Source organism: Lagenorhynchus albirostris, chromosome 5 (assembly GCF_949774975.1).
Source record: "Lagenorhynchus albirostris chromosome 5, mLagAlb1.1, whole genome shotgun sequence".
Classification (NCBI taxonomy): Eukaryota; Metazoa; Chordata; class Mammalia; order Artiodactyla; family Delphinidae; genus Lagenorhynchus; species Lagenorhynchus albirostris.
Window position 1 is genome coordinate 39940058 of NC_083099.1, and position 15169 is coordinate 39955226.

A 15169-nucleotide genomic window follows, 5' to 3' on the forward strand; every position below is an offset into this window, starting at 1 on the left:
ACCTTCATTTGAGGAATTTTAATTAATGACTTAAATTAGTACGCTATATTCTCTTGCTTTTATTTGTTAACATATTTGTTAAGACAACAGCAATACTTCCTTTCTGAATCGGACATAACCCAGTGGTATTGATACGATTTTACATTTTGCACAATACTACGTGTTTCACACAGCCTTTGAAAAGAGTCGGAGTTTCACTTTTCACCTTTTGTAGATCTGTAAATGTAGCGGTAGAGTTCCTACCCAAGTTTCACATGGCAGAGCTGACGGATGTAGGCAGTAAGGTTTGTGGTAGTGGAGAGACTAAGAGTGATGTGTCTGATGACAAAAGATACCGTGTTGAGGAACTTTAACTGACAGTATTGCTGTGTGCTCTCTGATGGAAGTGATGTTTTCGAGAACATGAGAGTGAAATATTTCTTTATTGGGCATTTGTAATACTTTCTTGGGATAACGAAACGTTTTCACTTTTTTTTCTAATTATATTTTACTTGTGGTTGGCAATAGATGGTCTCTTTGCACCAAGTCTTTTCCTGAATTCCAGGCAGATTCTCTTTCAGCATTTATTTGACTACTTTGGTTCTTTCTTTGCACCACTCCCTTTTACCTGTTACCTCATTCTGTAGCTCCCATTAAACAGATCTTGAAACTTCTGAATCTGGCCTCTGTGTCTTAACTTTTCTACCATACTTTCTCATACTTTCTGTCTCCTAATTTCTCACTGGGTTATGAGAGAATTTTTGAGGTCAGTCTTCCAACTCACTAATCTGGTATTCATCTGCATCCCTTCTGTTATTTAGCCTGTTTTTTGTTCTTTTTAATCCCAGCAGTTATGTAGTTAATTTCTATAAACTTTCCCTTTTATTGTGACATCTTTATTAATAGAGGTAATTCCTTTTTAGATCTGTACATTTTATTTTCTTCTAGTAACTTTCTCCTTGGAGGTTAGTACCATTTTTTGAGCTCCCACCTCTCTTGCAAGCTATTGATTTCCTTCAGATATTTGGTGGTTCTTAGTTATCTATCCATAGTTATAGATGGGTACCTAGAATCTAGAGCATAGTTAGCTAGAGCATATTTCTACTTGAGTGTAAATCCCTGCCAGTGAGTGTGATTTCTCTTCGGTGGTTGTGCCTGATTGAGGGTCCAGGCCGATGATGAGTGTCTGACTTTAATACCCACTCTAAGGGTTTTCCCCCTAAGGAACTTCCTTTTCAGATAGCTATACTCAGCTTCACTAGAGTCAGCTGATCCGAGAATGAGATGTGGGTACAATTATCCCACTATGCTTTAATTTCCTGGCCAACCACTCAATGACCTGTTTTCCCCTCTTCTGTTTCTGATCCAGGGTATTCTGGGGATCTGATGGGAAAATACGTATCTTACAGTTCTTTTTGTTGCCCGAATAGGGTTGAGGCTTCCTGAGCACAGTGAGTTTGGCTGTCAGTCTGTTCCCAAATGCTTTTGTATCCTCCGCTCTGACCTGCTGGTCACTTCCACAGATTTACCATTGATTTCTTTTTATATTTGTTTTGTCATTTCAAAGGGATTTGGGGAGAAAAAAAGGGATAAACATGTATTTTTATTTTTCAGGTCTAAACTAAGTCATAATGCAGCATTTGTGCAATTACCCATTGGTTTGGAGGGTGATTTTAAAGGTATTATAGATCTTATTGAGGAACGAGCCATCTACTTTGATGGAGACTTTGGGTAAGTGTTAAAAATATACTATTCTATTAAAATCTTATATTTTAAAAAGTATCAAAGAGAAGGAAAAGGATGAGTGCTTTAAATATAAACTTCTTTTTGAAATGTGGCTGGAAGAATATCCTCTAAGATGATTTTGTTTTAATGCTTTTAAACCTAGTTACTTCCCATTTTGCTTACTATTCATTCCAAGGGAGAGTATGTTACTCTTTGGATGATATATTTATATCGCATTATGCTATACATGGTGTGGTGAAAGGAGACCTTCAGCTTGGGCTAATGATGTAATATCTCTTTTTCTACTTGTTCATGCATTCATCCATGTATTCTTTCATTCTGTAGACTTTTCTGGAACAGCTACTACGTTCTGGGTATTATTATAAAAACTGGGAAGAAAATAGGGATCATAAATATTTCCTCTACCTACTTCATGGGATTACAAAAATAAAAAGATTAATATATAAAAGAAGTTAAAACTTGTATACCTGTGGTTTAGGCAATACAAAAAGCAAATTGGTAACTTTTGAAATGGTTTTGGTCTGTCAACCAACTTTTGAAGAGACCTTTGCACACAAAGCATTGTAACTGCGCAGTGGTTATCAAACCATGGCATTCAGAAAAGTCACCTAGAGAGCTTATTAAAACACAAATCTCTGGATTCACGTTCAGAGATTCTAATTCAGTAGCTGTAGGGTGGGCCTGGAGTTTGCATTTCTGCAAAGCTCCCAAGTGGTGCTGATGTTTCAGGTCTGCAGACCACAGTTTGAATGGCACTATTCTAGACAATTTGGGGAGTCATAAATGAACCTTTGTTCTGAAGCGTGGGCCCAGTAGCCTGGCAGTTCTCTCCACAGGTCCTTTATTAGGGGTTTCCTTTTTCTGCTATGGAACTGAGATTGCTGGTCTGGCAGGTGGGTGAAAGGCATTGTGATCAGTTAACTATATAGAATTTATCCTTATCGACCGTCTTGTAGGTAGGGAAAAAGATCAAGCCTATTCAGTGGACAAGGCATTTCTCACTCTTACTTTTTGTTTGACAACTAAGTAATGACAACAAAGTTTCTCTCTCACTCCTTAGAATGTAAGGGACAAGGATTTTTATCAGGTTTATTTGCTGCTGTGTACCCAGCCCTAGAACTGTCTGGTACAAAATAGAGACTCAAAAAAGATTTTTAAGTAAATGAATAAATCTGCTTCCTCAGAATTACCAGGGCACACGTTTCTGCGTACTGAAGCAGAGGCTTTTAAACATTGTTGTACATCAGAACCACGGGCCTCTCACTGTTGTGGCCTCTCCCGTTGCGGAGCACAGGCTCCGGACACGCAGGCTCAGTGGCCATGGCTCAAGGGCCTAGCCGCTCCGCAGCATGTGGGATCTTCCCGGACCGGGTCACGAACCCATGTCCCCTGCATCGGCAGGCAGACTCTCAACCACTGCGCCGCCAGGGAAGCCCAGGTGGAACTTCTTAACATACCTGCCCCCTTTCCCAGCCCTAGACCACTGGGTATGTACATTTTGAAAGGAAGATTCTGACGTGAAAGACTAAGAAGGAGGGAGCTTGCCAGAATGGAAGAAATTAAGTTCTGAAGGCTGTGAAGAGCATTCTTTAGGACAATAAGAATTATTTTCTGACTACTTGCAATTATTTGCAATTGGCTTCTTTTCCCTTTTTTTCCCCCCAGGAATGTGTTTTCTGAAAAGCTTGTTATTTTTTGACGTTAGATTCCATTTTTAAAGAAATCCTTTTAAAATGTTAAGATTGATGTTTCTGAATATCAAGTATATCCATTTCTCTGTTTTGTATTTTATTTGTGACTCTTACCTGTCTGGCCCCTAGAGGGACATAGAACTGAGGTCAAGGTTGAAGAGTCTGTCATAATTAGTAACCTTTTTTTTTTTAAAACTACAGAATGGAGTGTTCTGTGTTAAAAATTGCTGTTAATGAAAAGGAATAGTCAAGTCTCTAATCCTGCTTGTCAGAGACTGTGATATTCTTCTTTTGTTTTTTTTTAAAGATTATGAAAACTACTGATGCATGGAGTTTTTAATAAATTTATTTTATTTATTTATTTTTGGCTACATTGGGTCTTTGTTGCTGCATGCGGGCTTTCTCTAGTTGTGGCGAGTGGGGGCTACTCTTCCTTGCGGTGCGCAGGCTTCTCATTGTGGTGGCTTCTCTTGTTGTGGAGCACGGGCTCTAGGCGTGCAGGCTTCGGTAGTTGTGGCTTGTGGGCTCTAGAGCACAGGCTCAGTAGTTGTGGCTCATGGGCTTAGTTGCTCTGCGGCATGTGGGATCTTCCCGGACCAGGGCTTGAACCCGTGTCCCCTGTATTGGCAGGCAGATTCTTAACCACGGCGCCACCAGGGAAGTCCTGACTGTGATATTCTGATTAATTTGGTTAATAGAATTTTCAAGTACAGTGACCATTGAACAATGTGGGGGTTAGAGGTGCTGATCCCCCCGTGCAGTTGAAAATCCAAGTATAACTTTTGACTCCCCCAAAACTTAACTACTAATAGCCTACTGTTGACTGGAAGCCTTACCTATAACACAGTTGATTGACACATATTTTGTATGTTACATGTTGTATTCTTAAAATAAAGTAAGATAGAGAAAAGAAAATGTTAAAGAAAATCATAAGGGAGAGAAAATACATTTATAGTATTGTACTGTATTTATCAATATGGAAAGTAATACCTACATCAGTAAAATCTTATATGAGTCAAAGCACTGTAGATGTTATATGTATTACTAACACTAGATATCAAAAATGAAAAGATAAAATAAGAAAAGAAATTCATATTTATATACAGGTATAACAATTCATACATTGATAAGGAAGAAGCAGCACTATATTGCTTTATGGTAGCCTAGTGTAATTGATGTAATGCAGTAGCCTAGTCTGTATGCTAATGAATGAGTCGTTATAGAATTTTTTATGGCATATCATATAATCATATTCATAATACAGTATTGGAACCATTGTGACTTTTAAAAAAAATTACTTGTGATGATACACAGTGTCTTTAACTATGTGAGAAAGGCATACTGTATGGTGATATAATTCTTTGAAAGCAAAGTTATAAAACAGTAAGAAAACTAACACATTAATTTCATATTAAATATCACTTATCTTATTCCTATATAATGATAAGCTGTCCACTTCAATACAAGTTTTGTATACAATGTTATACACATATATTTTTTCATGTTTATTGAAAAAAATCCGTGTATAAGTGGACCTGTGCAGTTCAAACCTGTGTTGTTCAAAGGTTAACTGTACTCATGGGTTTTGGAGTCAGTGTAGCTTTGAATCATGGCTCTGTTTACTAGTAGTAAAGCCTTGAGCAGTTTGCTTTGCTTGTTTAAAGTATTTTGCCCACTATTCTGAATTTTAAAGATTCACATTTTTCTTATTTGTGTTTTTTTTTTTTTCTTATTTGTGATTTTAACGTAAATATATCAGAGCTCTTATCTAAAAAAAATATTTTGGCCATTAGTTTATCTTTTTCATTGGTGCTTATATGTTTAATTGAATGTTCTTTTTTTAAATTAATCTTTATTGGAGTATAGTTGATTTACAATTTAACTGAATATTCTTAAAGTACCAAAATAAAACATTTCTACTTTTAGTCAGGTTGTTCGATATGGGGAAATTCCAGCAGAATTCAGGGCGGCGGCAGCTGACCACCGGCAGGAGCTGATTGAATGTGTTGCTAATTCAGATGAGCAACTTGGTGAGATGTTTCTGGAAGAAAAAATTCCCTCAATTTCTGATTTAAAGGCAAGTGGTCTCAAAATTAATCTTATATTAATAAGACAAAAGAGGGCTTTTGGTTTTTTTTTTTTGCAGGGAAGGGACATGGTGCTTTTATGCAGGGGTTTTATTAATGAAATTGGAGCAAAGTTGTTAACATAATTGGTTTCTTAAAAAAATATTTGACATGGCAAATTATTCTCTTTTTTTAAGTAGTGAGTTATGTAAAATGGGAAAGGAGTCATAGTTCTAGGAAAAAAGATACTTACACTGCCAACCTCTTGGACATAGTCTTATTAAGAAGAAAGAAGATAAATTAGAAGTGTACCCTGTTGTACTATTTGGAAGGCTGTATAGATTTTTTTACTTGATTGTTCAGCTCTTAAAAAATAAAGAGAGGATCCCTGCCTAAAACTGGTATTCAGTTTGTAAATAGACAGTTCTCCATAGAAGATAACAAATGGCCAATAAGCACATGAAAAGATGCTCAGCATCACTAATCATTAGGGAAAGCAAATCAAAACCGCAATGAGATACCACTTTACTTATTAGGATGACTATTATTTAAAAAACAAAATAAGTGTTGGTGAGGATATGGAGAAATTGGAACCCTTGTGCATTGCTGGGGAATGGAAAATGATGCATGTACTGTGGAAAACAGTATGGTGATTTCTCAAAAATTAAACCTAGAACTGCCATATGATCCAGCGATTCCACTTCTGTGTACCCAAAAGAATTGAAAGCGGGGACTCAGATATTTGTACACCAAATATTGTTGATAGCAGCGTGATTCACAATAGCCAAAAGTTGGAAACAACCCAATGTCCATCAATGGATGAATAAACAAAATTGGTATATTCGTACAATGGAGGATATTTTTTGGCTTTAAAAAGGAATCAGATTCTTATACATGCTACAGTATGGGTGAGTCTTGAGGACATGACGTTAAGTGAAATAAGCCAGACGTAAAAGGACAAATATTGTATGATTCCACTTCTGTGAGGTACCCAGAATAGTCAAATTCCTAGAGACAGAAAGTAGAATAGTGGTTACCAGGGGCTGGCGGGGGGGGGGGAAGAATGGGAAGTTTAGTGGGTACAGAGTTTCAGTTTGGGATGGTGAAAAGTTCTGGAGGTGGATAGTGGTAACAGCAATGTGAATGTACTTGATGCCACTGAATTGTACACTTAAAAATTGTAAAGATAGTCAATTTTGTTATGTATATTTTATCATAAAAATAAAAATTATTAAAAGACTGATATTTATTTTGCCAAACCACTTGGTGCCCTTAGCAGAGATCAGACAAGTAATTATTGTGTGTAAGACATTGCACTCAGGGAGTTTATAGATCAAATGCACAAGGAAAGAACCCTGTTGAAGCTGAGATGCTTACTAATATATCTCATAGCTTGAGTTCTTTACCATTCATAAAGGCCTTATCACCTCAGCTCTCTGATGAGTAAGGAGCACCACGTAGGAAAGTATAGGTCTGGGCCTTAATTAAAGTCAAGCACCGTAACCCAGGAACCACAGTAGAGAGTTAGGTTTCGATCTGTGAAAGGGAATATGTCAGATTCTGTGATTCACTAGGAGTAAGGACTCAGCACATAATCACACTCATGGCTATGATTTATTACAGTGAAAGGATACAAAGCAAAATCAGCAAAGGGCAAAGGCACATGAGGTGAAGTCCAGAAGAAACCAGGCGTAAGGCATCCAGTGCAGTCTTGCAGTGCTTGCCTGTTTCCTCCAGCGGAAAGTTGTGAGTGCACCTGTGAAATGACGTCTACCAGGGAAACTCATTAGAAACTCAGTGCCAAGGTTTTACTGGGGGCTGGTCACATAGACACCCGCTGCCTAGCATGTACCAAATTCCAGACTCCCAGAAGGAAAGTAGGTGTTTAGCACACATCACATTGTTTGTACAACAGTATAGGCACAGTGAACCAGTCTTACCAGTTCTGGGAATGCTGGGAACCTCCCAGAAATCCAGATCCCCAGGCCTCAGCCAGGGGCCCAGCCTTGCAAGCAGGCCTTTATAAGGAGGACAGTTTTAGCCCTGCTATGTTTACTGTTTTCTGCCAGGATACATGGGTGTACTTTAGTTTCTGTGTTGTTGTTGGGTATATTGTTATTAGGGACAGTGGAAAGGCAACGGTTTTCAAGTGTGAATGTGATTCTTATAAAAGTAAGGGAAATTTTCCGGAAAATAAAGCTTTTGTTAGGCTGGTATAGGGTTAGCTTTAATTTCTCCTTTTTTTATTTATCAACCATGCTCATGTGTTTCTCTATTCAATGGATGTAAAGTTAAGCGTGGTAAGATTCATACGTTCCTACTGTTGCATATAGGGAGGGTTGGAAAGTCAAAGACCTGACCTTGTGGCCTAGGGTAGCCTAAGTGATTAGTGCCATTTCTGGTCCCTAGCAACAGCAAAGGCGAGTGTTTTAAGATAGCTCCAAATAGTAATTGCTTTCTTACCATGCCTATTTTCTCCTTTTTATACTCCTTTTATTGTGCTCAGCTGTTATCCTACTTTTCATTGTGATGTTTAGAAATTGTGGTTATAAATGTTTTGCTTTAAGCTTTTTAGGATAACTAGTTTTCTGTTTTTCCTGAGGACTGAGAAATAATTGTATGCAGCTGCATACTTCTGCAGTGGTGGGTTGTGGCCACAGCACAGCACTGCTGTTGGCCTCTTCCAGCTGCTAGAGCTAAAGGTCCACTGCTCCCTCTGAGGCCAGTAGCCAGTAAGGAATGAGGCTGGACACATGGACGGTGCTTGCACGAGGGGTTGGGACGTGACCAGGAGGTCGTTATTTTAGAGCCTTGTTACTATCACGGCCCTTAATTTATGAGCAGTTTGTACTGTTTGGCTTCCTGTATGTATGTCCTTTAAAAAAAGAAAACAAATCAGTTAAATGTTTTTTTAATAGGTGATACTTTCATATCGTTTAAACTTTCATATCATTTAAACATTTAACAACTATACAAAGGTACACAGGAAAAAGTCTCCCACCTGCCTCCCATCTGCCCAGTTCTCTGCCCTGTCCCTAAAACAGGTTGCCGGTTAATAGTTTCTGGTGTATCTTTCCAGAGATATGTGTGTGTGTGTGTGTGTGTGTGTGTGTGTGTGTGTGTGTGTGTGTGTGTGTGTGTGTGTGTGTGTGTGTGTGTGTGTGTGTGTGTGTGTTGCTATTCCCTCTATCTTACACAATTGTTAACATACTGCTTACACTGTTCTGTGTGTGTGTTTATTTTCTATGTATGTGTGTATATATATATCTTTTTCTTTTTTTGCCAAATTGAAAGTTGGTGACATTCCAGGAGTGTTGAAAGCAATTGCAGTGTTGAAAGTTAAATAGCCTTTTTTCTTTTTTTTTCTTTTTTTTGTATTTTGATCTTAAGTTATAGAGAACCTGATTCCAGTCTTCACCAGAGCCAGTACTCCAAAGAGTACCAATTCATGTCATTGATTTGTCACTTTGTAATTGATCTGAAACACAAAATGTAACTTTAAGATAAACTAATCATTAATTTTTTTCGTTTGTAGCTCGCAATTCGAAGAGCCACTCTAAATAGGTCATTTACTCCTGTCTTTTTGGGAAGCGCCTTGAAGAACAAAGGAGTTCAGCCTCTTTTAGATGCTGTTTTAGAATACCTCCCAAATCCATCTGAAGTCCAAAATTATGCTATTCTCAATCAGGAGTAAGTCTTGGAAATTGATTTTTAATTTATGCACAAAGACTTTAACATTTGTGCACTGGGAAAGTATTTAAGAATGGTTCTTGTAGTTGTGATTGTGGGGTTTTCCCCATAATTTACAAAAATCAATCTCCATTTCTATTTGGGTAACGATTTTGGCATAGAGAAAAATATTTATTATACCTTCCCATATATTCTATTTGTAAGTTAGAAATATGATTTATTTCATTATCAAAGTTTACATCATTAGAAAATTTACTCATTTGGAACCAATTGTATTTTTTTTAATGCTTTAAGAAACAAAAATTTTGAAGTTCTCATTGATAATTTTTCTTTTTCTGCCAGACTATTTTTGTGTTTTTTATTCTGCCCTGGTCCTGTCACAATGCAGTAATTAAGGCCAGAAAAGTTATTCTTATTGATCCCTTTCAGTGAAATTTCACTTATGAATCAGCCCAGAAATGTTTACTGCACATGTGCTTCTTCTCAGATAATATTCTGATGAAACAAATTGATATAAAAGAAATATGAAATATTGCATCTCATAAATATGTATTTCTTTTATTTTAAGTGACTCACAAGAGAAAACCAAAATCTTAATGAACCCCAAAAGAGACAATTCCCATCCATTTGTAGGCCTGGCTTTTAAACTGGAGGTAAGTTGCTTTCTAATGTATTTAACTGCTATATATAGAAATTTTCTTTTCTATTAGGCTTTTATTCCTATTATAAAATGACTCTTAGGAAATATTTGGTTACAGGTTTCTCCACTGTAAAGTTACTTTCCCCTCTACCCCGTTCCATATTGACTCTTTAGAAGAAGGTTCCTGGGCACAGCCCACACTTAAGGGCTGGGAATTATTTTCTTCCTCCTTGAGGGAGCAGTACCTATGTAAGTTATTTGAGATTCTTCTGTATAAGAGAATTGTCTTTTCTCCCCATATATTTATTTATTCAATCATTTATTTTTATCAGTATGGACTCATGGATATTTATTTTGTACTTTGAGTTATAATCCAGTGGTATGTTACTTATTTTGTTGCCAGATTGACCAGTTTTGGCCATTGGAGCTGTTTCACTTGGCTTCTGTGCCCCTTAGACATTCCACCGTATTTTGCTTTTTTGAATACTTGCTTACTTTCTGGCACTACAGGATTCTCCAGGCTTACGTTGTATATTCCCTGCCCCAGCCCTAGAATCAACCATTTCTCTAAGAGCCCTGATTTCTTTTAATTGTGAATGGTATTAGAAACCAACATTTGGGGACTGGGTATGCTTTTTGTTGTGTTATTGCTTCTGTGTATAAAATTTTAAGTGGGAAAAAAGTTGGATAATTTGAAAGTGTTAAAGAGTGGTTATTTCTGGGATGGAATTATATTGGGGAGGGCTTTTTCCTAGTTTTTATTTTTAAATTTTTACAATATGCTTTTTATTACTTCTAAAACCAGAAAAAGTAATTTTAAATTAAAAAGTAGAAATAACATTGCAGTGACAATTTTTATGCATAAAGCTTTTAAAAATATATATTTAGGAATATTTTTCTTAGGATCCTCAGAATTGTAATTATTGAGTAACAGGTATGAAATATTTTAATATTTAATGATTTATATTGCCAGATTGCTTTCATACTCAGAATTAATGTATGTTAGATTATTTCAGTGAATCTTTATCAGCATTGAGTATTGTTTATTAAAAATCATTACTGATTTCATAAATGAAAATAGTATTTTAATACTTCATCTTGCCTTAATTCCTAATAATAGAGAACATTTTTCCATATATTCATTATGGAATTGTATTTCCTCTTTTGTAATTGCCTCTTTATTTCTTTTGTCTTTCCTTTTTTAAAATTAGAGTCAAAGTGTTTTACTTATTTGTACGAGCCTTTCTCTAATAAAGTTTTTTAAAAAACAATTTGCAGTTTAAAATTTACATAGACAAATACATCAGTCTTTGTCTTTAGTCATTTTCACATTTTTAACCTTATAAATCTTCCTCTTTGATTATATTTTGTAAATATTTACTTTTCTTTCTCCTTCTTTGTGGTGGGGTTTCTTGTTTTGTTCATTGTTAATCCAGTTGGAATTTGTTTTGCTGAATGCTGTGAGGTAGGATCTAAATGTATTTCCTCTGCCTTCAAATAGAAGACCAGTTGTCTAGTTACCAGTTTTTGAACAATGTTATATTTTTTCATTGATTGTCATGTGTCATTTATCTTCTATTGACAAATTAATTAAACATTTTAGATATTTATACTATACCCTATGGGCTGTTCAGTTTAATTTGTGCTAGTTTTATACTATTTATGTTTTGGAGTATTTAATATATTCTTATATCAGAGTTATTTTCTATTTTTATCCATTCTTCTAATATTAAAGTCACTAATAAAATATTTAAAAATTCCTCTTCTGATTTTTATTGCTATTGTGTTAAACCTGTAAATTAACATGGGAAGAATTGGCAACTTTTAAATACTTACCTAATAAGTTAGTGTTACTATTCAGGAGGAAATGATCCTTGATTATTCATTTTATATTCAGTCACTTTACAGAACTCTTATTTGTATAGCTTTCCAGGTGACTCTCAAAGTTTCTCTAACATGTAGTCTAACTAACAATGTTAGTTTCTCCAACATTGTTGTCTTTCTAATAATTATACCTTATTTTTATGTCTTCTTGTATTAAACTGAACTTATGGAATAACTTCCTTATTATATAAATTTTAAAACTTCTTCTAATAACTTAGAGGAAGCAAAAGTAGTATCTTGGATTTTGATATCAAAGAGCAACCATTTAACTTATCTATATTCAAAACTAGTATTAAAGTAGTTTATGACAACAAACTGAAGCATGTGTGTAAGTTGTACTACTAAAACTGATAGCAAATATTTGAAGGTAGTTGTGAAGTTTTCCTCTTAATTTTGATTCCTGTGTTTCTTTTTCATTCTTTCTGACCTTATCCAATCTTGACTTCTAGGCAGGTCGATTTGGACAGTTAACTTATGTTCGAAATTATCAAGGACAGTTGAAGAAGGGTGATACCATCTATAATACGAGGACGAGAAAGAAAGTACGGGTGCAACGGCTGGTTCACATGCATGCCGACATGATGGAGGCGAGTACCTGGGCATTGTTGTGAGATCAGAAATTTCTCTAATGCAAGTGAAATATATCTACCTTCTTGGTATCCTGAGCCCCACAAGAAAATCACTTCTAGTTGAATGTGTTTTCCTAGCTTCTTCCTTTTTAGTTAGGTGGGCTACAATTCTCATGTGGCACTTTGGTGTAGGCTAAATTAGCAAATGTCAGGAACACATTTAAAACCACCATTTGTGAGTTAGCTGTATTTCCTCAGTGGCCAAGGTTAAGGAAAAGGGACATTAGTTCCCTAAGATTCGGAGCACAAGATTCAACACTTTCCTCAAGAGCTATCCTTACGAAGAGTATAATAGGTTTTTAGCACAGTGGAACTGTGGTTCTCAAAGGTAAATGAGAGTAATAAATTCATACATAACTTCCCACATTGTTCAGTAGATTTACTTCCTGAAATATGGAAGTAGAACCAACCCCCAGAAGGGCCATATTGATGCCAGAATTCATCTGAGCATTTAAAACCTCTGAAGGTCTAGTCTGGGAGATAAACTTTGGCTTATGGCTTGAATTCTTGAATTGGCTCTGAATCTGTCCTAGCCTTCTGTGGTCCATAGGGTTAAGGTTTGGCAGGAATACCAAGTGTGTGAGGTTGTCTCCTTCTTGCACCCTTTCTCAATTCAGCTCTATATTCCTAGAGAAATTTATTAGTCTAAGCAGAATGTTACGACATTCAGAAATTTTCAGTGGCCATAACTTTTTTATCTCCTGGAAAATGAACAGGCAGTCTTTCAAAATTAGACATCATTGCTCTTTTTTGAGATAGGCAGCAGGGGGCAGGCTAGAGGGATTAGTGATTGTTACAGCTCTTTCATGGGCCAGAAGCTAGGAGATCTGTACAGCTGTGTAACCAGTAAAGCAAGACACACACACTTGCTCATTCACAGCCACAGCTGTTATTAATGAACTGTCAATATAAAAAAAGACTAGGAATTTTTAGAGGCACCAGTGCTTTATTCTTAGATTTCCTGTGTTTTTTTAACTGCCTGCATCTGTGAGAAATTAAGATTATTTTAAGTACAGTAGACTCCATTCTCCTGCCTTTGTTTTCCAAAACTTCCTTTGCAGGTTTTCCTTGTATGCCTTTGTCATACACATCTCATTGTTGGACTGTGGCAGCACATATAGTACTACATGTTTTTTGTTTGTTTTTCTTTTTTTCTTTCTGATAGAATTGTATTTTTTATTTTTTTGAATTTATCTTTTTAAAATTTATTTCTTAATTGAAGTATAGTTGAATTACAATGTTGTGTTAATTACTGCTGTACAGCAAAGTGACTCAGTTATACATATATATACATTCTTTTTCATATTCTTTTCCATTATGGTTTATCACAGGATATTGAATATAGTTCCCTGTGCTACACAGTAAGACCTTGTTGTTTATCCATTCTATACTACATGCTTTTTAATTCTATAGAAATAACTTTAGAACTGTGAGGTTCTGTGTTCTGTCAGTACTGCAGATCCTCCAAGTAAAGAAGCCATAGCTCGGAGTTTCCATTTAAAGTAAAATCTTGTCAGTTGAGGTGTGGTTTAAATAAGGGCCCTGTTGAAGGTATATCTTGCCGTGGTTGATTGTTGGTGTTGCATTGATTCTATCTAATTCCTTCTTCGTGGAATTCATGGTGAGATTCTGCCACGTTTGTTTGTGTACAATGTGTTTATTGTGCAGTTACTTTTTAGTTATGATGTCCTGGTTTGTATTACTTGCAAGTGTCATATTGTATTCTTTATTTAGGATATTGAGGAAGTGTTTGCCGGAGACATCTGTGCATTGTTTGGCATTGACTGTGCTAGTGGAGACACATTCACAAACAAAGATAATAGTGGCCTTTCTATGGTAAGTCATTTAACTTCAAAGCTGTTTATCACTTGCGTTTCAAAAGTCTATGTTTTAGTACTTCAGAAAAACAACCACAGAAGTTTTCATTGAGTGCCACGGGCATCAACTGTAGGTTGGTTATGGCTCTTTTAATGTCAGCTAAACAAGTGCTCTGTTAGCTAACTTACCTGGTTTTTCGTAGTAAAATCATTCCACCATTCTCCAGGGTTTAGCATGGAGGGAAAATCTCCACCAGGTAACCTGGCATGTGTAGCGCTGACTCCTACCCTGAGATGTGCCTCCCCATTGTGGGCACACCTCTGATTGCTGTCACCGTCATCAGGCTAGTCCCAGCCAAGTGCTCCTTCCTTATTAACTCGGCAGCTGGAGCTTGGACCCTTCCCTCAATCCCCTAGAGAACTGTAAGAGCAGGCTGTAACATTTTGGCTAGACTCCAGGGGCAGCATGACAGAACAGAACCCTGCCCTGCAGGCAGGATGCAACTAGACAGTCCCACTTACTGTACACAGCCTGCCTTGTGGAACTCATAGGTCCCTTTTCATCACTGAGGGAGACTGAAGGGAAGAGCATGCTCGGGCAATTCCCGCCTTTCAGTCCCCGCCTTTCAGTCCCCTTTACTCCTCCCCTTTTTGCCCCCACAGGACAGCAGGCTCTTGCATAGTATGACCATGTGTTCATGAGGGTGCTCCCTCTCCTGAATTCATTCAGTAAAGGACGAATATGAGTACACAGGGTATAGGTGATTTGCAGGGAAGGAATTTACAGTGGGTTGTTTATATAAGAACTGGTCCAACATAACAGATGAGCACTATAATAGCTCCTGTATCATATGATGAATTCTTAATTTTATAATTTAGCTTTTTTGTATAAAATACTCTCTAATGTCTATGGTTTTACATGTGAAGTTAGGACACTACAAAAATCATAAATCTGTAAAGGTTTTTGGGGGATCTAGATAAGGGGACTTTTTGACAAGTATTATTGATAAGGTTTTTTCTAAACTTG

At 36.5% G+C, this 15169-nt stretch overlaps 1 protein-coding gene across 1 annotated transcript in view; it reads left to right on the forward strand.

Annotated features, from left to right (window-relative positions):
- The window catches only part of GFM1 (G elongation factor mitochondrial 1), a 42872-nt gene that overhangs the window by 3667 nt on the left and 24036 nt on the right, over positions 1–15169 (forward strand). The window contains exons 5-10 of the mRNA XM_060149898.1: positions 1594–1710; positions 5343–5493; positions 9018–9172; positions 9741–9825; positions 12146–12283; positions 14060–14161. Coding sequence (XP_060005881.1) covers positions 1594–1710; positions 5343–5493; positions 9018–9172; positions 9741–9825; positions 12146–12283; positions 14060–14161 — 748 coding nt within the window. The remainder of the gene's footprint in view (positions 1–1593; positions 1711–5342; positions 5494–9017; positions 9173–9740; positions 9826–12145; positions 12284–14059; positions 14162–15169) is intronic.